This window comes from Centropristis striata, chromosome 7 (assembly GCF_030273125.1).
Source record: "Centropristis striata isolate RG_2023a ecotype Rhode Island chromosome 7, C.striata_1.0, whole genome shotgun sequence".
Taxonomy (NCBI): Eukaryota; Metazoa; Chordata; class Actinopteri; order Perciformes; family Serranidae; genus Centropristis; species Centropristis striata.
Genome location: NC_081523.1, coordinates 9682320 through 9709340, shown reverse-complemented (window position 1 = coordinate 9709340; position 27021 = coordinate 9682320). Strand labels below are relative to the sequence as shown.

Here is a 27021-nt window from a genome sequence, read left to right as displayed (position 1 = left end):
AGCTCATAAGAGTTTAATCTAAGAGCTGATATTGCCATTTTCCATAGTTTTCTTGATAATAACTAAAATCCTCATCAAGAAAACCATGGGTGGCTAGATATCACTAGATATCACACAGCTATGTTTGTTGTTATCATTATATTTGTCCAAACAAATGTACCTTTGGTTGTACCAGGCATTAAAATGAACAAGAAATTGAAGAAAACAAGGGTGATCTAATGATTTTTTCCATGACTGTATATATAGATGAAAATATCAGAATCTTCTGATATAATCGCCTTATGGCCTTAGTCAGGTGGTTATGACTTGGCATGATACTTTATTAAAGGAGCTTTATTAAAGGACAACTTTCCCCTTAAAATGACCAGTGGTTTATCAAGCTGTGGATTCTTTTTTCACAGTGGAGGCATGTGAGGAAGAGACTGATATCTTGGGTAAAAGAAAAGTAAAACAAGTAAACTGTTGATGGTAAATGTGGAACAAACTGTGGTCTTCTGCGTCAGAGTCACGCCTTTTCATGCTTCATGACCTTCTCCCTGAGGTTGTTTGTGGTGTTATGCTATTCCACCTTTGTTCCACACAGACAAGAGTCATAATTCACAGGTCGTCCTTGCTAGGTGAACATAAACAGGCCTGTAATTAGCCGTCTGAATACATGACTGCTGTTTCTTTGTGAGGGCAGGCTCGACCGAGGTAATGGAATAAAGAAAGTTGTGTATTTCCAAGGCCATTCATCAGTTATGGTTAATGCTGCAGCAACGGACAGAGGACAATGGAGATGGGAGTGACAAAGAATGATGTACTGGAAGAAAGAAGGATGAGAGTGAAAGACGGCTTTAAAAAATATATTTAAAAAAAGTTATTGTAAGACTGGGCAGAAGTTATTAAAAATTGAAAGACAGGATGAAAGGACAACAAAGGAAGAAAGAGCAGGTGAATAAAAGGCCTTCATAAGGAAAAAGTGAAAGAGGGAGAGAAACCTAAAGTGAAAAACAGAGATAAAGATCCTTAGTAGTAAGATTTAACAGATGTTCTCACAGTACGACACGTTTGACCTGTGACCAACAGAACGGGACACTTTTACATCCTTCTTTCAAATGTTTAACAACAGTTTGTTATGAGTTTCCAAACTTACAGCTTCCCATCTGTCTCGTCATGTCTTAAAAAACAAGCCCACCTGTTCATTCGAAAATTTCAAATCTTGCAAAACTTCCAATCTGTCCATCACTCCAACTTCAGAATATACATATACTCAAGGTCCTAGTTAAGCACTAAACTGCGATTTACCATCATTGCAAGATTATTGTAAGAATTCTGTTAAAAAAAACTAAAATAAAATCACAGCAATTCACAAAAATCACAAAAAGACTGTTATGTAAGTTAGTATAAGGAAACTTTCTTGATATATCTTTTATCTTTATCTATCTTGATCTTTTCTCTATTTGTTATAAAGAGCACAAATTAGAACTTTCTTTATAAAATAACCATAACCAACTTCTTCATACTGTGTAAATTAATGCTATATCTGACTTGATTAGCCTTTAATCAGTGCCTTGATCTAACAGTTATCTCATGAGCCAACAATTATGCATGACAGGTTGAGAACTTCTTGTTTTAGCACCAACATTGCAACTTGTTAAGACCTTGTTATATACAAAAAAAAAAAGAAAAAGAATCCTTTTCTCAACTTTTCAATTTGTTGACAGCTTGTCACTTGCAGAAGAAGTAACCCCGTCTCTTCTCACTGTTCCGATCACAACAACAGATTGTTTTGCCTCTGCAGCTCAAAAAGCAGGAAAAGCAGAAAACACGGTTTTAATGATCTGACAGTTGACTCATTTAAATGCCACTCATGTCCGATGACGGCAGCTCCTCCACAACATGTCGAGGAATATGCAGGTGGTGTGTTGAATTTTGTTGAACATCTGTCTGTGCCTCTGTACACTTGCTGTCGCTTTCCTCATCGCCGCTGGTTTTCTTTCTTCAAGTCATGAATTATCAATGAGGACCTGGTTTAAACTATTGGCAAACTTGGCACATTTTTTGAGAATGAATATTTTTCATGGAAAATAATAATATTTTTTTACTGAAATCTCATTATACAGAGAGGATGTTAAGCCCATCCTTTGGTTTCTACACCAGCAAAAATCATCTACACTTGAAAAATATAGATTTTCTTGTTGTTTCTACATTAAGTGAAATGCCATAAAAAAGGTAAATTACTTTTATTGCAAATATGAACCATTAAATGAATAAGACAAGATAAGATAAGATAAGATAAGATAAGACTTTATTTATCCCACAGTGGGGAAATTTAGTTGTCACAGCAGCTCAAGATACAGACACATATAGAAGACAGAATAAGAATTATATATTTTTTTGTTTGTTTTCCTGAAAGTACTTTGCATTTTACAGAAATTGCACATAGGAGAAAATATATTTTAGCATGTTAATTAGGTTAAATAAGTATAGTATAAGTGGTTGTGGATGTTGAAATCTGTTAATCAATATAATTATTTAAAATAACAATTATTTAATGGTCTTAACAAATCTTTAATGTTAAATTACAGTTAATGATTTAATAAAAAAAAATTATACATATCAAATGTAAAATTAAGGCAAATTTCTTTTTTCTTATATGTAAAAAAAATAAATTGGGAAAAAAATAAAAAGTCATATTAAACACATACATTTACAACACATTTACAATATTAAAGTAAAAAAAAACAACTTTCGTTATTCCACAGATATATTCTTTTAAATATTTACTGTAAATTATCCGTATCTTCAAAGAAATTATGTATAAAATAACTTTGAACGGTTGTTTATCGTTAATTGACGGAGGGTTTTTGGCAACGTTTGCTGCCAGACTTTTGACTGTTTTTACAATGGTTTTTTTTACAGTGTATAAGGGTTTGATGGCTTTTCTCTTTTGTAAGTGATCGAATTTGGCCCAACGCTTCTTTACTTCCACTTGAGAATTGTTCAGTCTGGATGCAGGATGAGCTGAACTTCTGCGGTGCCTCTCACAGTATCCTTCCACCCCGTCTTCTCCTAAAACATCTGTTCTCACAGCAACTTCAGACAAACAATATGTCTTCCTTTACTCTTGTCTCTTTGACACATCTGCCGCTGTACATGCTGCAACGTTTCCTGACACATAGGCATATGGCAGCTCTGCTCTTTTGTTTTGAGAAGAATGCCTTTCGGGTTTACATTTACATTTTAGACATTTAGCCGACACTTTCATCCAGAGCAGCGTGGCAGAGAATGAAACCGTAGAATAAGCTTCAATTCCTTAAACATTACGGTAAACCAACGGTGCTGAGTGCAAAGCTCCGAGCTATGGATCACTGCAAAGCTCAAATATAGTGTTCAGAAAGGAAAAACACGCTCACAAGAGAGAGGAGGAATTATCTTCTGAGAAACTAAAGTTTTATGTGTATATTTGCAATGACAGCTTCTTTGTCTTTTGAAGCTGGAGAGAAATGAGGTAAAAAAAAAATAAAAATAGTAAAGAAAAAACCCTCAGAATTCAGATAATGGGAGAGTGCTTGAAGAACGAAAGACCCTGAAACACTAGGCACTTGATGCCTTCCCTTGACCGCTTCTGAATACTTAGAGGACACTGGTAGAATTACTTTAGAAAAGACCAGGAAAAGAAATTACTATTTGTGGAATATGAATAAAAACTCACTGCCACACTGCTGACACACAAAACTTTAACTACACCATGACTGCACCTGCCTGTTCTCCCATCCAAAACGTCAATAAAGTTTGTGTGTGCATGCAGCGAAAAATGAGCTATGTCTCCACATTTCACCGTGCACTGTAATGCGTATGACGCCATCTTGCTGACGGAGTGATTGACAGCGAAGCAAAGTTTAAAAGGGCAGATTCCCAAATATGGTTGACGGCAGGGGGGATGGATGGGTCGAACAAGTGGTGTACTTTCACCCAGGAGAGCAGGGTTTGTTTCCTGTGTGAAAACAGAAGTAAACCATTTTTAACTTAAGTTACGTTGTTTGCGTAAGTTGTGTGAATTACGTGGCAGTCCCGTGACTCTTGTTACTACTTCACTTACAGCATTTACGTACATCTATTAACTGTTTAAACGCCTTACCAGAAGTTTTTTGCCCTAAACCTACACTGTAAAAAAAAAAATCTGTTAAATTTATGGTAAAATACCGGCTGCTGTGGTTGCCAGAACTTCACCATTAAAAATACAGTGAATGGGTTTTCTACTGTAAATTTAAATGTAAATATCAGCAAAAACTGTAATTTTGACTGTATAGTCCCTTTATTTTGACATTATGGTATTTCTCCTTTAATTTTACATGAAAAAACAGTTACAGTTACAGTTTAAAAGTGTTGTACGACTCCTTGACGGTAATTAAAAGTGTCTACTACAGTGATATTAAATTTTTAATTTTACGGCCTATTTCTCAGTTTTACTGTAATTTCTCCATTTTTTTTACAATATAGGTCAGTGGTTTCACAACATAAATCCACAGAAACTGTAGTCTTTTTTACTGCCGTTTATGTTGGAGAATTTGTTGGACTGCACAGATTAAGCTCTAGGTTTGGACTTTTAAAAACACAAACATGATTCTGCCTGGATGTTTCCCACAAACCGAAAGTTCCTTGTTTGAATCCATTAAACAGACCATCAAGATCACTATGAAACTTGCAAGATTGGCAGTTTCTTCCAACAGCAGATGGTGGAACAGCTGAAAAGTGCGCTGAAAGAGAAAACAAAAGCTGAAACAAAACAAACCCGGCTGACACCAGGGTTTCTGAAGGTGAAGAAACAGCAACACCTTCTTTGAAACTTTGGGAAATGTGGTCTTAATTTTAAGAAATGCAAGTACAAGCATGGCATTGCTTTTGTACGAAAAACAGCCTACAAATTGAGATGCCCGTGGGATAACCCCAGTGACATACTTGATCTAACGCAACCTCTTTCCTCACACACGCAGGAGAGATAATAACCACCTGGAGGATCTTTGTTCCTACATCCTTTGTAGCTCAGCCATCCTAGATTAAAGAGCACCAGCTTGTAACTCAGATTCTGCTATTCTGTTGCAGACTGAATTTTTGTGTAGCCTTTACAAGCAACTTTAATAATGTTGAAAATATTACCTAAAATATGCTGAACACCTGAATAAGAGTGCCTACAATAAGAGCACATAAACCTCTGGTGGCTTAAGATCTAAGGCTTTTTTATCCTAAACCATTGTTCACCATCTTGATGCTTGTTGAAATAAAATATCCAGATCACTCTTAAGCCTTGGTAGACTTACTAAGCCCTTTGAGTTGCATTCTTGCTGAAGAGATCTGTCAGTTTTTAGCCTTTGAATACCCCTCAGGCTCTAAATACACAGACTTTTCAAATAGTAAGGGCTTACACTATAATGGGAGGTTCTCTGGAGTCTGTGAATTTTTCTCATGATAGACATTTGTAGAGGTTACATTGTTGCAGGGACAAAATGACAAACCATTCCCTGTCATTTCTGATGGCTGAAATTACATTACATTACATTACATTACATGTCATTTAGCTGACACTTTTGTCCAAAGCGACTTACAATAAGTGCATTCAGCCTGAGGGTACTAGACTTAGACCACAGGAATCAAGTAAGTACAGAACTTTGACCCATTGAAGCCTGGAAAGCGGAAACGTTGTTTTGTAGTATTTGTATAAGCTCTCAAATACTTTTTGATTTCATTTCTATCTGCTACAGAGGCTGAAAAATCTATTATTTAGTAGGAAGAGTTGACACTTCTGTTGAATTTCCAGAAAAACTATAGGTTTTAGGGGCTGATTTTAAAATCGCCAAGAGGTTTTACAGGCGTTTTAGGCCTCAATGGGTTAAGAGCCAACTGTCATTGCTACAGGAGAGCTATATGTTAAAGAAGAAAAGAAGAGAAGGAGTCGAGTTTTTCTAACGAGTTTTTCAAAAGGAGTCGAATCAGCTCACATCTTAAATTCCTCTTTAATTATTCGGCTTAATCTTAATTTTACAACTTTTATTTGGTCGGTAAACGTGTTTCTCCTTCTTTCCTTTAGCTTTTATCTCTTTATATGCCCTTTTATGCCCTGCAAAGCACTTGTAATGCTGTTTTTTGAAAAGTTTATTTTAGTTTGCTTGCTTGCAATCAGTTAAACAACAAGGTTTAGAAAATGAAATAAATTAGCAGCAGTTGAATTAAAAAATATGCCTGAACCTGTTGTGTCACAGACCTTTACACACCAGTCAAAGACAATCCTCATCACAGACATTTTCTGAAGCATCGCTTGAGTTTTAGACATCATTCCATCTCAGCTTAACCTGACGCACCAGATGGTTTGTTACACAGAACCATCTGAGAAGTTGTCATTGGAAACTGTTTAGAAAAAGGGCAGCCGCTTAAAAAAAAATCCTTGCCAGGTGATTGGATGAACCATCTGTGTATCTCTGTCTATCACAGGCTAACTTCAACACATTAGATCAATGAAACATATGACGCTAACTAAATATTTTCTTCACTACCAGCTGAGCCAGTTACCAACGCCAGAGGGAACATTTTTGTCCTTTTTCCGGATCTGATATAACTGATGCTTTTGCAGCATTAATGTTAACCTCTTCAGGGGCTGCCATTGTTGTTTGAACCAACAGTTGTCTCTTCTTCTCATCACACACACACCTACACACCTGTAGCTGCCGGTAGTTTCTCACAGGATGATGACTGGTCTTAGCCTGGGTAAACCCAGACTGCCTTGCACGCTCGATTTCATTTCGAACTGCCAAGGGTTCTGGCAACCAGAGAGCTTTCTTAGCCCTGTTTTAGGGATCCAATCACAGAGCAGGGAGGGACGGCAAGACGATGACACGTACTACCCGGCAGACGGAAGCTTGTAGTTTTCTTACGGATCCAACATGGCTGCTGCAGACGCGAAACTCTCTTTAGCTGTAGATGGTGTTTTAAATAGTTTAGATCGAAAGTTGAAAGGCGAAAGGTCTCTCTGGGGCTCCGCTGTCCCCCGGCTCGTAGCGAGATCACCAGCGTTACGGTAGCGGGGCTAATAGCGGTAGCGTTACGCGGTTAGTGGGGGTATTAGCTATTAGCCCCGCTATTGTAACGCCGGTGATCTGGCTACGAGCCGGGGGACAGCGGAGCCGCCGAGAGACCCGCAGCAGCTTGTTTATTGTCAATAAAATCAGTGGATGTGTGTGGCTGAATGACATGAGGGGGAATAAAGCGTGAAAATAAATAATCTTGCAGAAAGCGAAAACTTGAGAAGCAAAGCAGCAAGCAACTCTCTCTCACAGACACACACACAACAAACATCCATCTCTGTAGCTCTACTACATCATCTGGTATAACTGATCTGATTGGCTAAGAGCTACCTATAGACGCTTTTGATAGACATTCTAAGCGTCCAATAAACGGCTCTGGAGGATCGTAAACCACACCTCCTCTACGGAAAAATGCATTGTTGGTTCCCAGACTTGATCTCATTTGAGATCAGTCTGGTGTTAGCCAGGCTAGACTGGTCTGGTTTCGACACAAAAGCATAACTTTAAGACAGACAGGATGGATTCATGTATGATCTTTTGATCCCACGAATCTCACTTGATTTGTGATATTGAGAAATTCCAGCTGCCCTGCAAGGTAAATCTCTGTCTTATGGAACAGATTTGGCCTTTACTTCGATAAATGTATGAATCCACTTTGACTCCAAGACCAAAACGTGCAATTTGGGTTACAATGAAACTTTTTCTAAACTTCCAGGCCCGTTTTTGTTCATCTGTAATGTTCTTTATGTTGGCAAGCTGCCACACAGGATAAATTAATTCAAATGTGCAATAAAACAGACATGTGCAATACGATTTACATGTGCAAGAAATACTATCTACCTCATCTTTAATTTTGTAGCATTTTCAGTAGGCACTTAATTATGTTTATACTTATTTATCACGTCCTTGTTCTTTTTTCTGTTCTTGTTTTAGCTCGATCATTTTAAATGTTTTACTCATGTTGTTTTGTGTTATGATTGTTTTAACTATGCACCGTATGCAGTGGCACTTTCAATTTCGTTGTATAGTTGCCTAGCTATATAATGACAATAAAGTCTATTTGATTTGATTTGATTCAAAAGCACAAACCTCCTACTTCTTATTTGTTTTCACCATGTGAACTGCATGTTCACTCTTTTTTGGTTTCACCTTGTTTTAAATTTAGGTTGCTTCTATTCTATTCTTCATTTGGTTTGGTTCACTTCCACACTGTGCTTCATCAAGCGCACCAAGCACTGTAAACAAATGTCACACTGCTGACGCTGTCCTTCGACTATTGGACAGAATATGTGTGAAAGAGCTGACACTTTTTCGAAGCAAGTCGCAGCCTTTATGTTGGCGGAGCTTTTTCACATTTATGCGCATTGATCTGCAGTGTGATTGAATCCGTTAGCCACCATTCAAGACTGTTGTTGTTGTGTGTAGCCACAAGCAACTGTGTTCTGTGATTGTATGACCACATATTGTGGCCTTCACTTTATCATGAGACCACGTCTGTCCACAAGACATTTTTCAAGCCTACTTTTATTTATTTTATTTTACCTTTATTTTACCAGGAAGTCCCTTGAGATTGAAATCTCTTTTTCGAGGGAGACCTGACCAAGATTGGTTGCCAGTTACAGTGACATTACATGGCAACATATGATTTTAAAAAAAAGCAGAAAAGAAAAATAGGCAATACACACATTATACATGCAAGAAGGTACTGAATCCAACTCAGGTGAAACAACAGTTTTCAGTTACATGGACAGTTTGAATTGCTTTAAATCTTCCCAGGGATAATAAGTTTGTAAAATGTAACACAGTTTGCAGATTATTCCAGGACCATGGGGCAAAGTAGGAGAAGGCTTTTTCCCCCACTCAGTGAGGACTCTTGGAACATGCTAGGTGATCCATTTACAGGAACATAGCTGAGTATTGATGCTGTTGATGTGTACCAGGAGGTTACATAAGTAAGACGGGAGGAGACCCAGCATGGCCTTGTAGATGAAGATGTGCCAATGGGTTTTCTGCGGAAATTTAGTGAGTGCCAGTTGACTAAGCTACTACCTTGCCCAAGTTAAACCCAGAATGCTCTGTGTTAGGGTTCACTCCCTTCCTTTGGTTCAGACTGCATTCTCACCTGCTGCAAACTGAACTCTGGTGCACTTGGAAGCGAACCAAGACCCACGTTTTGAGACTTTGTTTGAGACCAAACAGCTCCGGAGTGAAAGCACCCTTAGTGTCATTTAGTGTCGCTTTTATTAGTCTGCCTTGTAAATGATCAGCCCGCTGTCCTGAAAGGTCAACTCCTTCTGAAGACAGAGAAGTTTGTGGTTTCTCTCCTTTTGTTTCTTCCTCGCCCTGCCTTCCCTCTCTACCTGCCGCTCAGTTATTCTTTCCTCTCCTCTGTCTCTTTCTCCCTCTCTCTGTTCCTGCTGGGTGTAAATCTGTCCTTCTATCATCAGATTGCTCCTTTGGGGAACCAGAGTTACCACTAACACTGCGGTGATTTACTCACACTCGCTCCAACATGTGACTCACAGGTCTGTGTGACCTTGTGTCAGTGCTGATTGTGCTCCAGTGTAAGGGAGAGATAGTGTGGGTGTGTATCGGTGATAAAAAAAAAATTTAGACTCCCATCTCCTGACAAGAGTACAATCCCCCGTAATAAATTACCTGTGTTTTTCCTTCTTTCCTAGCATCGGAGAATTGAAGGTTTTAAACCGGGTTAGAATGTGGAACGAGTATTTAAAGGATAGGGTCAGGTGTAAAGGGAATTAATTGGACTTAAGTGATTCTCTTTTTTAGCAGAACAATCTGTTATCCTTTTCTCACACACATTGCTTGCTTTCCTGGGTCACTAGTCCTGCGTGGAAAGGCTAAGCTATAAATATGCATGGCTTCATTCACATTCCTCTCGTTCCTCCTCTCCATTCCACTCTATTGACAGCGTTTGTTTTCTGGTGGTAGATAAGATAAAAAATATCGGTCAACTGTGTATTTGGTCGACTTCCTAATACAACTTTCTTTTGCCCAACAAAGTGTCATCATTTTTCCTTAAATTGATCCCAAATGTAGAGTTTTTGGCATGTGAATGTAGCATCTCTTATCATAATTTGCCAACAACTAAAGATGAAGACTGAATTCTCAATACATCTTCAAGAAAGTCACATACCAGGACAGTAAAAAGTCGAGGCCAGTCACAAGATGACAAGTTAGTTAAAGTTGTGCTCATAGGTTCATAGCTCACTCTGTCCATATTGTTGCAGCTATAAAACAGTGGATGAATTGTTTTGAGCGTTAGATGAAATGACTCATTAACTTTAAAGTTTGAGGCATTGAAAATCAGGAAAGGCTTTTTTTCGAGCGGTTAAACAAAAAAAGAAACATTTTCAAATTCATGAAATATTTTTTTCTCTGTTGAAACATTTACCGTATCGTTTTTGGATTATTTGAAAAATATATTTTTCTTTGAAAAAAAAAAACAGAAGTAAATTACATTAGTTTAAATTTAGACAATGTGATTTCTTAATTTAATGAAAAAATGTATTTAATTTAATTATTAGTTATTTAATTTCATTTTTTTTTCTATTTTATTTTGTGTCATTTTAATTTATTTTATTTTTTGTTTGTTTTTTGCAGTTAATAAATCAGTAAGAAAGAATTAGTAAAAATCCAAGATATTTTTATTTATTTTGTACGAAAGATAATAAAATAAGTAACAATTTTTATTTCTAGAGTGTTAGTTATCTAACATGACACAAAATGTGATAAACATTTGTGATAAATACATATTTAAATCCATCAACCCCCCCAACCCCTTCCCCAGGGGCCAACCCTAGTAGATGAGTCCCAGAATAAATTACTCCAAAATAGAAAGAAAAAGTGACTTCATCACAGCGACAGAGGCACATTCGACATTTAAACCTACAATTGTGATTTAAAAGAGCAAGTGTTCACAGCATTTTGGCATGAAGCCCTATTGCCTTTTTCCTCCACTTGCAAAAACTAGCGTTGAAGTGCCTATAAACAAGGCACTGCTCCAGAAAAAAAGGAAAAGAAAATCAATTGTTAAGCTCTGTGAGCTACTCAGTGGCCAACAGGAGCCGAGTGTAGCTGTGATTGTGTGTAATGTATGAGCGTCACCCAGGGAACAAGGCAGGAATGGATGACCGGTTAATGTTCCTGCTGTAAATCAAGTTTTCTGTGTATTCCACTGTAATTGTTAAAATAGATTTAATATGTAAATGAGGCACTATTTTAACTTCAAAAGATGGCTACGACTGATAAATGTGTGTGGTGAAGTATCAGACAGAATGTGTTACAGATCAGTCATCTCGTTTTTTAGATGGAGCAGCGTTGTTCATATGAAACATAAAACAAAGGTTGATAGATACAGAGGGAGGTGAATGAGGCAAAGTGGAAGAGAGAGGGAGAGAGTACAGGGAGAAGTTTTGCTTGTCTTCGTGCATTACCTAAAAAAAAACGACAGACGGAGAAAGAAAGACACACAGACACTTGTCAGGCTCTGTTGCTGTACACAGATCTGACAGAAGCAGCTTAGGGACGCAGCCTTGTCCATCATCCTGCTTGTTGACAGACATGCACACACAGACACACGCACACCAAAGTCCTGACAGATGCACCATGGGACAAAAGTGTCACTGTGTTTTCCTACATATATGTGACTCTGAGTGTGTGTGCGTGTGTGTGTTTACCTTTCCCCACAAACATCATCTCTGGATTTTAGTAAACTGACAACCACTAAAAGCTGTAGACACACTTGTGATTGAGAGCTCTATTCTGTTTTGGATTCAGCCCTTTTCCTTCTGACTGAACAGTACACTAGTTTAGGTTTTAGACCCTTGACAGGGCCTTGTGATGAATTTATAGCAACAAGGTCTCCAACCTAAAGGACAGAAGAGGTTGTGTGTAACATTTCGACACATACATATCGTGGCTTTCGATACAGCAGCACACATGTACTTTTTGAGGTTGTAAAAAAATAAAAGGCTGCAGTTTCTGTGGATTTATGTAACAAAACCACTGACCTAGGTTAAGGGCAAAACGTTTCCTGGTAAGGTGTTATAAAAGACAGGTTAAACAGTAAATAAATATATGTAAATGTCGGAAGTGAAGTAGGTACAAGGGTCACGTGACTGCTGCAAGTTATGTAAAAAATGTATGTTATGTTAAAAATCGTTTACTTTTGTTTTCACATGGGATGCAGAACCCCGCTATCCTGGGTGAAAGTCTCCCGTTTGTTTGCTATGTCAGCAAGATGGTGGTGGACGCATTGCAGTGGTCGGTGAAATAATATCACTTCATTTTTCGCTGCCTGTACACACAACCTAAAATCTAAGGTTATTTACAGAATGGGGGGAAAAAATAATCTTTTGGTCATACATTTCTTTTTGTGAGATATTGGCTATATTCAGACTAGGCAAGAGCAGAGGCACAACTTGTGAACAGGGAAGACAGGCAGCTGCTATCACAGGGCAGACGCATAGACACCTACGGGCAATATATAATCACCAATTAAACCTAAGTGCAGGTTTTTGGAATGTGGGAGAAAGCCGGAGTACCCGGTGAGAACCCACGCTGACACGGGGAGAACATGCAAACTCCACACAAAAGAGCCGCAGGCAGGAGTTTAATCAGCGACCCTCTTGCTGTGAGACAAGAGTACTAAGAGTACTTATGTGATTTAGACACCACTAAACTTCCGTGCATCACGTTTTGTCAATGAGCTTTTTACAAAACTTTGTCACTTCCGGTACTCACGTCGTCCTACTTCACTTTTGGCATTTCGTCACACTGTTAAAATAATCGCCTAAGTAATTTTTTGTCTTTTTTTTTTGCCTAAATCATCTCCTAATGACACCGGCCACCTATGGTAAAATCGCCTACATGCTTAGTTGATCAGATCATGTGATTTTACCCCTTTAAGATAATGGCCTATGTCAAGTGTGTGACTTAAGCAGATTTATTATGCCTAAGTCAAAATAAAATGTGACTTAGGCAATTTTTTGAACATGCCTTTGTGACTTAAGCAAGATATGGTAACACTTTATTTTGAAAGTGTCTACATAAGAGTGACATGAGCGTGTCATAAACATGACATGGGATGTGTCATGAACATTAATGACACTTTGAAGTAACATTAATGCTCATGATACTTGTCATGTCATGTTTCTGACAGGCTTGTGTGACTCTTATGTAGACACCTTCAAAATAAAGTGTTACCATATCTTGCTTAATTCAAAAAGGCATGTTCAAAAAAGTCATTTATTTCTCTTAAGTTACATAATTTACACACAGTGTTATTACTATGCCAATAGCAATCCTTTGTTACATCCTTTTTGAGTGAAATGATCAATACATTTCATATGTAACACTTTTGGTGAAGTTTTTTGTGTTTCCTGCAAAACTTGAAAAAAATATTTTTAACAGGGTGACGATTTACACACATTCATTTATTTATTTAAACTGTCTTCAATTACCAGGGATTTTTTTTCTGCCTTAAACCTAGGTCAGTGGTTTTATATCCTAAATTCAAGGAAAGTGCAGCCTTTTATTTTTAACCTCGAACTGTATGTGTATGTATAATGACGTTTGCTCTACTTTAAGAACACTCCGCTGTACTGGGAGCCACGAAACGCTCATATGTGTCATTATGTTTGGTATTGACAAACAACCTATTCTGTCATTTAGGTTAAACATTTTGCAAAAAGTAGACTGTATGGTATGGTAAATTTTTGATTCACATATTACATATTTCTTCATTTTTTTTAATTGGTGTCAGATTGTTTATAACACAATGGTGATGAATGCTGGTTGTAGGGCTCCCCTTGAAATCTTTGTCTCAAATCACCACTGAGCACGACTAAGAAAGTCATAAAGTCACAAGAAAGTTGAATTCATATTATGTTTTTTGCAAAAGCTCTTCATACATTAACAACTGAATAAGCCATATTTGATTGTGTCTTTTACACCCTTTAAGACTTTAAAACTAAAGCTTTAGAAACTAGTATAGGATGCAGTATGTGACTCTGGAGGAAGATATCTGACTGCTGAGTCTCGTTCCCAAGACTGACACTTTGTGTTGGTAGTGGGGAATAAACACCAACCCAAAGCATCAGTATTTGATGATCTGAGGCTCTGCAATCAACTATATTTCTCCATACTGTACCTTTAAAGCAACATTAAGCAGTTTTTTGGCCACCTAGGGGAAGAACCCACAGACATTTTGACATATTCTCTGTAAAAAGCAACATCAGCATTCACTTGAAATTGTGCAAATGCAATATTCACTCTCCTTCTAGCACTCCTGAGGGAAATATGTGTCTCTTTAGCTCCTAAATGCTGCTCCATGCTCACCAGCTAGTCGCTAACATTTCCTTTCTACAGTTTGGTGCTGTGCAGGAAACATACACTGGATTTGTCGGAGCTATACTTTGCTAGAAACAAGGTTGGTGAGAGCAATGACAGTTAACTAAAGTAAAGTTTCAGGTTGTAAGACCAAAACAACTAGCTGAAATACACTAAAATGGTCCATGGAGCTGAAGGGATTGATAATTATCTTGAGGTTCATCACAGTGCCGATCTCTTTTCACATTCAGCATAAGAGGTTGCTGTCAGGGAAATGCTGGTTCAGCCTGCTCTCCTGTCAAAAATGTCAGTATAGGTTGTGTACAAGCAGCAAAAAACTAGATATATTTACTTATTTCACCCTCCGCTGTAATGCGTCTGCCGCCATCTTACTGACGTAGTATTGATTGAAAGCCAAGCGAGGTTTAAAAGAGTTGATTCCCACATTTGGTTGGAGGTTGGGGTGGTGGATGGGTCGAACAAATGGCGGACATTCACGAGGAGAGCGGGGATTGTGTCCCGTGTGAAAACAAAAATAAATCATTTTCAACTTATGTTACGATGTTTAAGTAAGTGAATCACGTTTTTGAACGTAACTTACGTTTTTTATGTAACTTGCGGTAGACATGTGACGCTTGTAACTACTTCACTTCCGGCATTTATGTACATTTATTTACTGATTAGACTGTCTTTTATAACACCTTACCAAGAAGATTTTACCCTAATTATAATTATAACATAAATCCACAGACACAGGAGGTTTTTTTTATGCAGGAGGAGCTGGACGTTGTGGCTAGCCTGCTGCCGCCGCGACCCGGCCCCGGATAAGCGGAGGAAAATGGATGGATGGATGGAGTGTAGGATGGATGGAGTGTAGGATGTGTGTGTATGCGCTACAAAACGTACATACGTGCCGTTATTTGTGGTAAAAACGCACAACCTTTTTTGCCGTTTAGGTTGGAGAACTTGTTGGCTGGGTGTATTACGAATTTGATAAAACTTCAAATTCTGTTCTCTGGTGAGGAAAAAACTCACAGTTCCTGCATGTTATTGTCTCATCCACCCTGATCTTTTCTTTCCTTAAACCACCTGATTCATACACCCTGTAATTCCTCGCAGAAAATAGGCATTTTCTGCCTGTTTTGACATAGATAATTGTAGCAGTGTTTGGTTGTCAACCCTCGGGTAATATTCACATTGTAATCACTGGTCGTGTTCGCTGACAGGCCTCTACTTCCTGCCACAGCGGTGGCTTCGGGTGAACGTGGGTTTCAGTTTTCCGCCTGTCATGGTTCAGGTTCTGGATGGGTTGAACCGTCGGGCTGCATCTCTGCGTGTGTTATCTATGATGTTAAGATTTTATTCCAAAGTGCATTATTTGATATCACATTAAAAAGAATGAGATTTGTGATTTCTCATGAGGGGCGAGGCAGGCTGGAGAATATTTATTTACTTATTTATTTCCCAGTATGTTTTATTTATTATTTGTCTTTGCCACAACTTGATATCTAAAAAAATTCCTGGCTGAATGTTTCCGAGCCGGTGTTCAGCCGTACGTTTCTGTTCCCCATCCCTGTCATTCACATTATATCTCCTGTTTTTTTCTCTTTCCTTTGCTTACATACTTTTGTTGCCACCGTCTAGGTGAAGTAAATTTCCTTTGAAGTGGATTATCTTAAATTCTAGGTTGGTTGAGGAGGAGGACAAAGTGAATGGGAGAGAGAGGGAGAAGAAGGTAAGGTAGGGAGACGGAGAGAAAGAGGGATGGAGAGGAAGAAACAGAGGAAGCAGAACAATGGTGGAGTTTTTTATTTTATGTAACATTCAGGTTTTAAATTATAAAAGAGGAGGACTGTTGTGTTCTTGCACACACACACATCATGTTTTACTTGGGAACATGAGCACACACCAGACTCAAACAGTGTGTCTTACTTGCAAAAGTCGACTTTTTTTTGCAACTTCACACTTCCTTTTCCCTTATTTTTCCTAACCACAGCACATAAACATCACACAACAATGGTCAACTGGGGAACATTTTTTTCCCTTCGTTAAAATAAACCAAGAAAATTAGTTCAGAGTGAAGGGAAAAAAATAGGTTTTCAAGTTTTCACAAGAGAGTCATTTCCCTCGCGCTATATAACCAAAAAGCTTATTGTTTAGATTACTATGCAGCACACACACATGCATATATACATACACACAAACATATGTACACAGAGCATGTCATGGGACAGCCATGGCATATTTGCTTTGGTTTTTGGCAAGACATGAAGCGAGACAAACACAAGAAAATAATAATGAGAAAGAAAGGAGACAAAGAGGATTGGCAGTTTTTTTCTGCGTGGAAGGGAAAAGTTTTTTAGGGAGTACATCTGTGTCTGTATTTGTTGTTTGCCAGAGACTATTGTATGTGTGTTAATAAGAAAAGCGGTAAATAAGCTTGCGTGCATGTGTGTGTGTGCCTACGAAGTGTGTTAATAAACTGAGGGAGGGTCTCGTCAAGGTGATAAATAGAACAAAACACACCGGGACAGATTAGAGAGAGAGAGAGGAAAAGAGGAAATAAAGAGATTAACCATAGGATGCCTTGAGATTGAAAGGTGGAGGAGGGGCAGAGGGAGGGATGGAGTAAGGTATATAGGGAAGGAAGAGAGGGAGGACAGAAGGGAGGGAAGTCACAGAGGGATGGATGAAAAGCTTTAGGAGGAGGTGAGGAAAAGAGATGAAAGAGGAGACCTGATGAGGAAAATAAAGGAGAGAGAGCAACGAGGGAATGGTGAAGAAGGAGGAATAGAAACAAGGAGGACATCTGGAAGGGAAGGATAGGGAAAGATGGGGAAGAAAGAAGGAACGAGGTATGAAATCTAATAGAAAACAGAAACAAATGTGGTTGTGAGAGTTGGAGCCAAGAGAAACGGAGGAGGAAATCATTCAGATTAAAGGAAAACCTGGATAAAAAAAGAAGAGGCAGAGATGAATGGCCTTAATCTAAACTGGAGGGAGAAGAAAGGAAAAGGAGAGGATGAGGGATGGCAAAACGTGAGGGACAGGTAGGAGGCTTAATGTACAGATACTGTGGAAAGAGTGAAGGTGAGAAAATACATATTTCAAGAGGAAAAGCGCCAAAATGAGAGGAAAATTAACCGAACAAACAACAAATCATATCATAAGAAATTGGCCCTTTATTGTTTCCTTTCTAATCACTTAAGTCCCACTGTGTGTTTTAGATATAATCTCCAGCACAGCATACATCCAATTTACCCTCCATGCAGCAGTTACTGTTATAACTTTCATAAGAGCTTCTCCTGTCACTCTTTTGTCTTCTCCCTCCAAAAAAACATACCGTGGGAGGCAGCACCATGCTGCGTGAATCAATTTTAAAAGACATTTTATACAAAGAGTATAGCACGTATCAGGGATTAAAGAAAATCAGCGAGAAAATCGGGGCAGGGAAATTCCAAGCGAACCAAATTCAATTTTAAGCAAATTCCCCCCCTAACTGTCACTGTGACAACTCGAGTTTCCTTTCCTCTTTTGTTTATGATGTGCTTGTGTGAACTTTAGATTAACCTCACTTTCTCTTTTTCTCTCTTTGTGTCTGTCTTCATCCCTCTCCGCAGGGTGTGGTTCCAGTCAGGCATTAACTTCCTGGCCGTAAAACCAAGCAACCTCGTCGCGTGGGAGATCAAACAGGAAATGGCGCCGGGAAGCAGTTCGTTGGCGGTGATGTGTCAGAGAAGGGCCTCCTCCACAGCTGAGAGGTAGGGCTGTGTTCACTACTTCTTCTTTTTTAAACATCTCCCTCTGTCAGCAGCTGATTATCTTATTCCCTTTGTATCTGTGGGTGGATAAAATGTCTGAGGAGGTCTGCGGTTATTCTGCGTCAAGGCCATAAAACTGTTAATGCCCTACATTTTGCCAATGAGAGATCTCAGTTATTTTCACAGTGGCAGTTTTTGCAACAAAGAACAATTAAATATTCATGATTTATGTATCATTTGCACATCTGAGTTTACAAGGAGTGAGCTTGGATGGCTATAGCTTTATTCTAGTTTTAATTTTAAAGATGTAGTGTGTAATTTCTGCCAATATGCTAAATTGTGCAATAATTGTATGATTTACTCAAAGAACTGAACTGGGCAAAAAGGCTTTTAAATGTTCTGCCCCATCTATGTGGAACGATGTGCAGAAGGACTTCAAATTGACACATCTTGTAACTCTGGGGAAATCGAGTTATTTTTAAAAGACAGAGAAATAAGCTCAACAGGATCTTGTGATTGCACTGTGTAATCATGTAATCCAACTTGTGTTTTTCTTGTAGTGTGTGACTGTATTTTATTTGTGTCTTGTGTGTTTGGCATAACCATTTTGCTTTTGTGCTGCCGTCTTGGCCAGGTCACACTTGGAAAAGAGGTTTCAAATCTCAATGAGTTTTTTACCTGGTTAAATAAAGGATATTGATATTGATACTAGAAGAAAAGACACTGTTCTAGACAGTGTAACTTTCCAGTTAAACAAGCTATAAACCTTGTAATGTCCTTTTTTGCAAACTTTCCAAACTAATATTGAGACTTACACCCAAATTGACATGCATGCATTTAAGAATCTGATGCAATGGATGGGTCTTAGCTCCATCACAGCAGAGATTAATCAGCGGAAAGCACAGAGATCAACAGCCCGGCAGAGAGGAGGCACATAGGGGCGATGCAGAGCGGAGTATAAGGTCTGCACAGAAGACAGCATGGGCAGCTATCCTTGTGGTGGTTGCTAATCGACATACAGCAGGTTCATGCAGGGGTTCCTCTTAGCCTAGACTACTTTCCGGCTCACTTGTCTCGCTTCTTCTTTCTCTTCCTATTGCCTGTGACTCCTCTCTGCCAGGCTGTTGGTCTCTGTGCGCTTCAATCAGCAAGTAATCCCGACTCCCTGGGGACTTCATCATTCAAATAGTCTCAAATGCAAAATCTCAGTTCAGCTCTTGATCTAAATTGTAGTTGTAGCTGAGGTGTACAGCTGCTAAATGGTCTTCTTTGAGGGCAAACTGGACACTAAAGTGACTCACTGCCACCTCTCAAATGGTATTATTGGACAGAAGGAACCGTGGATTGCTGGTTAGCATTCTCATTGAAGAAGTTATTTCTGCAACACAATACATAGACCTCTTTTGACATAATGTATTTTTATTTTGTTTAAAATAAAAATCAGGTCATATCTTACACATTGCACCTTTAATGTGACCTTTGCTATCTTCAAAATGATTAAGCACACACAGTATGTAACTGTATCATGAAAAGTCTTGTCTTGCTGTCTGTTGACTGCTTTGCTCTTGATTTGATCTTTCAACCTCAACCTCCAGCCCATAAAAGTGTGTGTTGAGGTGTCAGATTCATTGACTGAGGGTGTAGGCTCACACATTTTATTGTGGACACACACCACGAGTATGTGGCACACACACACACATACACAATGGGCTGACAGGCAGCAGTGGAAAGCACTGACCTGTGTTAGTGTGTGTGTGTGTGTGTGTGTGTGTGTGTGTGTGTGTGTGTAACCAGCGACAACAGAGTAAATACACCCAGGGTTTTATTTGTTGCTAGTGTGATGGGTGATCAGTACTTGACCCAAGAGCATGGTTAGGATGAGTTTGTTGTTGCATAGCACTGATACAAAAAATAACAAAGACAGATTAAATGTAATCAGTGTGGGTGAGACATGAATCCTCATGTCAGTGTGAAAAACTACTCAGTTAAATACGGCAAAATCAAGACAGCAAACAGAGACAGAGGTTAACTGAGTAGCAGAGAAAAAAATTATTAGGCGACTGTGTGCACAACATGATGCATGAGTAACAGTTTGGGAAAATAAATGAAATGAATTAAAATAACCTTGTAGCAGGAGACACCAGTGGTTTGTCTCTCATACTGTTACAGCTCAAAGCAAGCTCTGCAGTCAAAGAATAATATTCCAAATTAAGATTTCCATGATATGAAAAATGCCTATTGTATGATTGACAGAAGCACAGTGGGGTTGAGTAGGTCTTGTTAGATCTGTGTGACATCTTCAAGGGAGAAAGACATTTTTTTTTCTTGTGCATTTTTTAAACATTGGCTCATAATAAGTTAAACTGTGCTACATTAGAGTGACTAACAGCTTTCTAACGCTCATGGAATCCAGGTACATTTAATAATGTTCATCTCTTATAGTTGCACACTTTCATGGACTGGTAGCTTACCAATGCAGTCACAGACACATACACACACACTGAACACACAAAAACACACACCTGTGTATGCATTACTCAGCGTGTAAATACTGAATGCGACATGTCGGTCAGTACGTTTCTAAATATAGAATACAGTAAATCTGTTGCTGATGTATGTGTTGATGTCAGACAAGGTCAGCTGGAAACCGTGTTAGCCATGGCAGAATGGAAAGCTCTTTTTCTCTCTCTCTCTTTCATCATCACCTCATCTTTCTCTCCATCCATCTCTTCCTCCAGCCTTGTGCTGGAGTGGCTAAAGTTCTTGCATCTGTCCCTCATCACCCCCTCCCCCCTCTCTCTCTGCTCTCTTGCTCTCTCTCTCTGCTGGTTGAGAACGGTGCTGATGAATGACTTTCCATTGCGTGAAACTATTATAACAGGACCCCAGCTCAATGAGCACCACTTAGCTCGCCGTTAGCCACGTCTAGCCTTGACGGATGGACGGCATCAGCCGCAACGTATGACCCAAATGTGGTGCTGAGGGAAATAGAACTGATGACACAACAACTTTTCTAATTAAAAGCATGAGACAGTTAAACGTTTTTATTAGATGTTTGATGAAAAAGTAAATTCACAAGATGTTTCTCCATTTTGGCAGCAGGGTAGCTTTGACATATGACCTGGAGATATGACATCAGTTGCAACAAAGGATTTAAAATGTCAAACCTTTACATACATAGGCAGAAATATGCTGAGATCAGGGTCCATCTTAAAAAAATGTCTCTGTTTTTTCTATATTACCTTACATATTTACTTTTAAATGCATCTTAATTGTGACATTTTAAAACATGTGTCATTCAAATCTTGGGAAAGTGTAAACAAGCTGTCAGTCTTTCTACAGCCTGCACAACTTTTTGGAACCTGGTCTCACAGGAATCCGTGAAATAGCCACGGATTCTGCTACAATGCAAGTTAATATTTTTTCCTATTGGTTTGTTCCAAGTCACGTGACTTTTAAGGTCCCGGCGGTCAGAACAAAAAACATGGCGGACAGTTCCTCATTTTTAGTGAAGAAATCAATATTTTGACTTAGTTTCTGCATAAAAATGGATTTTGATCACATTTCTAGCGAGAAATATATGTTTTATTTTCTAAATATTCACTCAGTGAATGTACATAATCACTTTGTATGTTGGAATAGCCACGGGATATGACTGTCATTAACTTGCATTGTAGCAAAATCCGTGTCAGTTTCACGGAAATTTGAGGGATTCCGTGGCTATTCCACGGATTTTGAGTTAAGCAAATCCGTGGCTATTTCACGGATTCCTGTGAGACCAGGTTGACTTTCTGCCATGCTGAAAAGTCAAAAACTACTACAGCTACTGTTTGGTGATGGTGGTATAGAGAAGGCTGGTACAGGTGGTGGACAGAAATAAACAGTATTGATATTTTTTGATATTTCTTGAATGGGTTTCTCATGGATTCATACTCCTGCGGTGCACTTCAGCATGGCTGGTGAAATACTGAAGCTGTTTGATGAATTTTGGGTTGTGCCAGCCACTGTAGCCTCAAGGCAAGGAAGTTATTTTCCTGGCCCGTTGTCATCCATCAGGATGGTGCTGTTTGAGGTGTTGAGATGGAGGTGATTCTAAACGGCTGCGTATTTCCCTGAGCTTTGGCACGTATCCATGTGTGGAGTTCTGTGTTTTGTTTTTGTTTTTTTTTGTTTTTTTTCCTTTTGCCCTGAAGGAAAAACTCATCAAAGTGACGTCAGGGTAAACACAAAAAAGTGATGCTTTAGAAACCAGATTATGATATGGCTCTCACAGCGACGTACACTGGGGATCACAGATGCATACACACACACACTGTTTCACATCCACTAACACACATACACATTCATGCCGTCTTCAAAGTGGTACTGTAAACAAAGAGGTGCCTAAAAGCTCAGATTATGATGCGGCATGCACAAATATATACAAGTGTATTGTTGTACACACATGCATACATGCACAGGCCTCTGAATACATATGCAGCACACACACACACACACACACACACACACACAAACACATACACAAGAAGCAGACACACACATGCTTCAATGCAGCAGCTCTGTGTTTCCTCCCTAATGAAACAGCAATGAAGACTGTAGGTGGGAGTGAAGCTGACATTTTTTTTTACTACAGGGAACACACACACACACACACACACACACACACACACACAGTGTATATACAGACCGTTGCCAGCATACAAGAGGCAAGATCACAGGCTTTTATCAGCAATTGTGTGGGCGGGATAGCTAATTAAAAGAGCTGATCTGTATTAATCTCTAATGAGATATTACTGGTTGAGACATGAAACAGCGAGCGTTCTTTTTTATGAATGAGAGGGCGGGAATGATTACTACCTCTGACAATTAATCTTCTGAATTGATTCCTGTTACCTATTGTAAGTCTGTGATATAATACGATCTGACATGATACGCTGTTCAGTGTGTGCGTGTAATAGGGAATGTATGGTGAGTGGTTGCAGTAATTAGAGCCAGAGCGTAGGCTTCGTCGTGTGTGTAGGTGTGTTTTCCGTTTGCAGCGTGCATGGTTTTTTGTGTCTATGAAGTGGGTGTATGTATTGTATATTACATGCATAGTATGTTTGCATATATGTATGTAGGTTGACAGTTATCTGAGACCAGAAAAAGAAACAGTTGATCATAATGATTACAGTTCACGTGTCCCAGGAGACCTCAATTATTTTCTCATTAAAGCACCCTACTTGCGCAGAAGTTTCAAATCTCTCTCTGCAGCCCTCATTTGTTACTTTATTGATTTTGATTATACAGTGATTATTCATTATTTGTGCATTTCTCATTATTTGACCATTCCAATATCACTTAGCTGTAATTACACAGCACCGTCATACTGTGTTATTGGCGCCCTGCTTAGTTCTGCCTGCCTGCCCTTCTGCCGCTGTGTACCAGTGCGCTAAAAAATAAAATATAATGAGATGTTTGCATGTGCATGTGTGTGTCTCCTCTCCCTCAGTAAAATGCCATTGAGGCGCCCTCGAGCAAGATTTGTCTTTTGTTAGAATTCATTTTGAATACCATTTCAAGTTATTATTCATGTTTCTGTCCCTGCTCGCGCTATTTTAGTATCATATTAATATCATGTTATTATGCAGTATAATCCTGCTTTGTGTATTATTTCGAGCAAATTTATTGGATTACTTCATTTTTCATTTACAAAATTGTGTTGCGTATGTAGTAGGCTTGACCTTGTTGAGTTTTCAGTGTTGTTACTGATAGTCATTTTCACAGCCTCCCGGGAGTTTTGTCTCACTTGTAAAATGAGTTTCTCTTTTCTTCCCACCCTGTTTACAGTCTTTTTTATTACTTTGCATGTTGAATAAATTAAAGCTAACAAGAAGTGGAACAGGCTCAGTATGACCTTAGTTTTGTCTGCTGGGTTATATGAGGAAAATGTGCCACAGTTTATGAGTGTGGCTGATGGTCCCCAGAATGGGAGCAGTGCTGTATTTCATGATCATGATTAGATCTATAGATTAACACTGCTAATGGGCCTCGTTCAATACCAGAACTGGGGTAATGCACTGCCCACACTCCGTACAGTGACATGCTATTTATCTGCCTGTGTGCATGCATGTGTGTGTTAATGTGTGCTATATAGTAATAAAGTTTTTCAGTATGTGGAGCCTTTTGCTTGCAGTGGCAGCTATAGAAACACAGTCCCATTAATGATTTTACAGTATTTTCCAATGTGCCTTTTTGTTTTTCATATTATACTACATGTATTGTCAAATTAAATTAACCAGTATAAGTACTCCAGTAAGTGATTGCCAAACTATTCAATGCAACGTGGAACATTAACAGAAGGTAAAAATGTATATTTTTAGGTTTCCTCTTGGGGATGGAACTAAAATATTGCAGTGTTTTTTCAGGGAAGCTGTTAAATTGTTGCCTTTTAGAGGAGATAATCACTGTGAACAGCAGATACTGAAGCAATAAATACTTTAATCTCTGAAAAAATGAATGTGTGTTCATTTGCACTTAAAGCTTTAATCTGTGTCTCACTTATAGTTCCATCTTGTAAGGTCAAAAACTTTTTTATCACTTTTTTACAGCATATCTCAAATTAGCCCTGCAATGACATGCACTGTTAATAATTATCACACCTCTAATGTGTTTGAAACTGCTGAGATATAAAGAACATGATGTCTTTAGATATCAGAAACTCATTAACACATGATTCTTTTTATAATCTATCAAACAGTTAAAAGTATTAAGGACAGCTTTAACGAAATGTCTTTTTGTCACCTTGTCAGTATAAAGGATAGCTGATTCAAAACCCATTTAAGGACAACTTTTTCCTTAAAATAGTTGAACTTGAAGGGACTTTTGGATTGTGAAAACACAGATCAATCAAGTTCCTTTCTAATGTTGAGATAATGTTTTTTTCTCGAGTTGCTAATTTGCTGTTTTGCATGTCATTTACATTTTGATAAAACCTCTATTTTTAAAATCGAGGTGACATTTGTTTAGCACCATGCTGATGCATTTATTAGTGTTGCATCAGATTCTATCTTGAACACTGTGCAGATAAACCAAATCACTGTACGGAAATGAGACATTTAAAAAAAATATTTATTCGATTCTGGTTTCTTACTGAGGCAAATGAGGGTGACAAGTCAGAGAACAAGTCTACACTTACATCACTGTCCTGTTGATTAATAACTTTTTACATATTCTGGGTGCTAATTGGGATTCTATTTAAAATCTAAAACCATGGCAGAAAAAACTCTCTATCTTTCTCCGTCTCTTTAGTATCATTGACAAGTACAGAACTCAAGAATACAGTCAGATCTCTAAATGATGACAAATGTGCCAACTATATATTATATTATACCTCTAATGCAGACAGATTGTCCTGTTGTAGAACTGTATGCATGCTGCAATCCTGTAATCTAAGTACCCGACACATTCCCACGAGTTCCCAGCATTTATTTATGATAAACAGTGTTGACATTTTTGACAGGCATCTAGAAGATACGTACCAAGATTTCCGGCTCTGATCATATACTATTGATGCTATCCACGTACACACACATGCATGCAAACACACATTCAGGAAAACGTGAATTGATACCCACTTATGCAAATATACATGCAAACATCCCCATGTGAAGCACATACACACTTGTATACACACACTACCGCACGTATACACACATGTCGCTGTAGCATGCATCACTGCCTGATTAACACACAGGTAAGCTAACACACAACATGAGTTATTCATTAACCCTAGCCATATTTTTCATAAATGTTATATAAACTTCTCATTAGTTATTCAAACACAAAACCGACGTTTGTGTGTGTTTGTGTGTGTTTGTGTGTGTTTGTTTGTTTGTGTTCGTATGTATGTGTATCTTTGTATTGATTGAGCCTGCATGGACACAATCAATCGTCGTACAGTGTTTATTTGCACAAATGAGGTACAAGCCGTGAAATTAACTTTAATGAAATATGCTACATGCTCATGGGAAATGGAGCTATTTCAGTCCTCACACACACACACACACACACACACACACACACACACACACATACAAACAAACAAACAAACAAACACTTAACACACACATACAAACACACAAACACACACACAAACATACTTCAATCATGACGAGTCAATCTTTTGTATGTAAAGTGTGTAAACGCATGGGGCCTGTCACCTTCTGAAGGATGCTTCTACTTTAAAAACCTGACTACCAAATCCAGGTCCACACACACGCACACACACACACACACACACACACACACACACACAAACACACACACAGGTGTGAGGATTAATTTTTTAATGTTCAAACTGGTTTTAATCCATGCGAGAAGAGGGAAAGATGCAGGGCGTGGGGTTAAGTGTTGTATGGCTTTAGTCGTTTGTAAAGACAAACTAACTTAACAGAGAGCTTTTGTTTTGAGTGCTGGCAGTCTCCCTGGGATACACACACTCAAACACACACACACACACACACACACACACACATCACACAGACATGGGGCCAAGATGTCTGCAGTCTCTGCTGGCACACATGAGGATTAAAAAACACAGCAACAGGGAGGAAGGATAGAAAGAGAAGGGGTTTGTCTGCCAACAAGAGAGAGAGGGAGAGAGAAGGAGGGGTGAGAGAGAGGGGAAGAAAGGGAGAGTTAAAGTGAGTGAGTCAGGACGGAGAAATAAAACATGAAAAATGAGAGAGAAAGAAAGAGGCCCTGAGAGCATGACAGTGTTGCGGTTTATGTTTGTCCCTGGAGAGAGAAAAATGGAGAATTCCCTTCAGATGTTATACTCATATCCCATTTACATTCATTGCAGT

General features: G+C 38.7%; 1 protein-coding gene across 1 annotated transcript in view; it reads left to right on the top strand.

Annotated features, from left to right (window-relative positions):
- si:dkey-215k6.1 (transmembrane protein 132D) overlaps window positions 1–27021 on the top strand; it is a 322832-nt gene that overhangs the window by 141754 nt on the left and 154057 nt on the right. The window contains exon 4 of the mRNA XM_059336286.1: window positions 18035–18175. Within this exon, the coding sequence (XP_059192269.1) occupies window positions 18035–18175 (141 nt within the window). The remainder of the gene's footprint in view (window positions 1–18034; window positions 18176–27021) is intronic.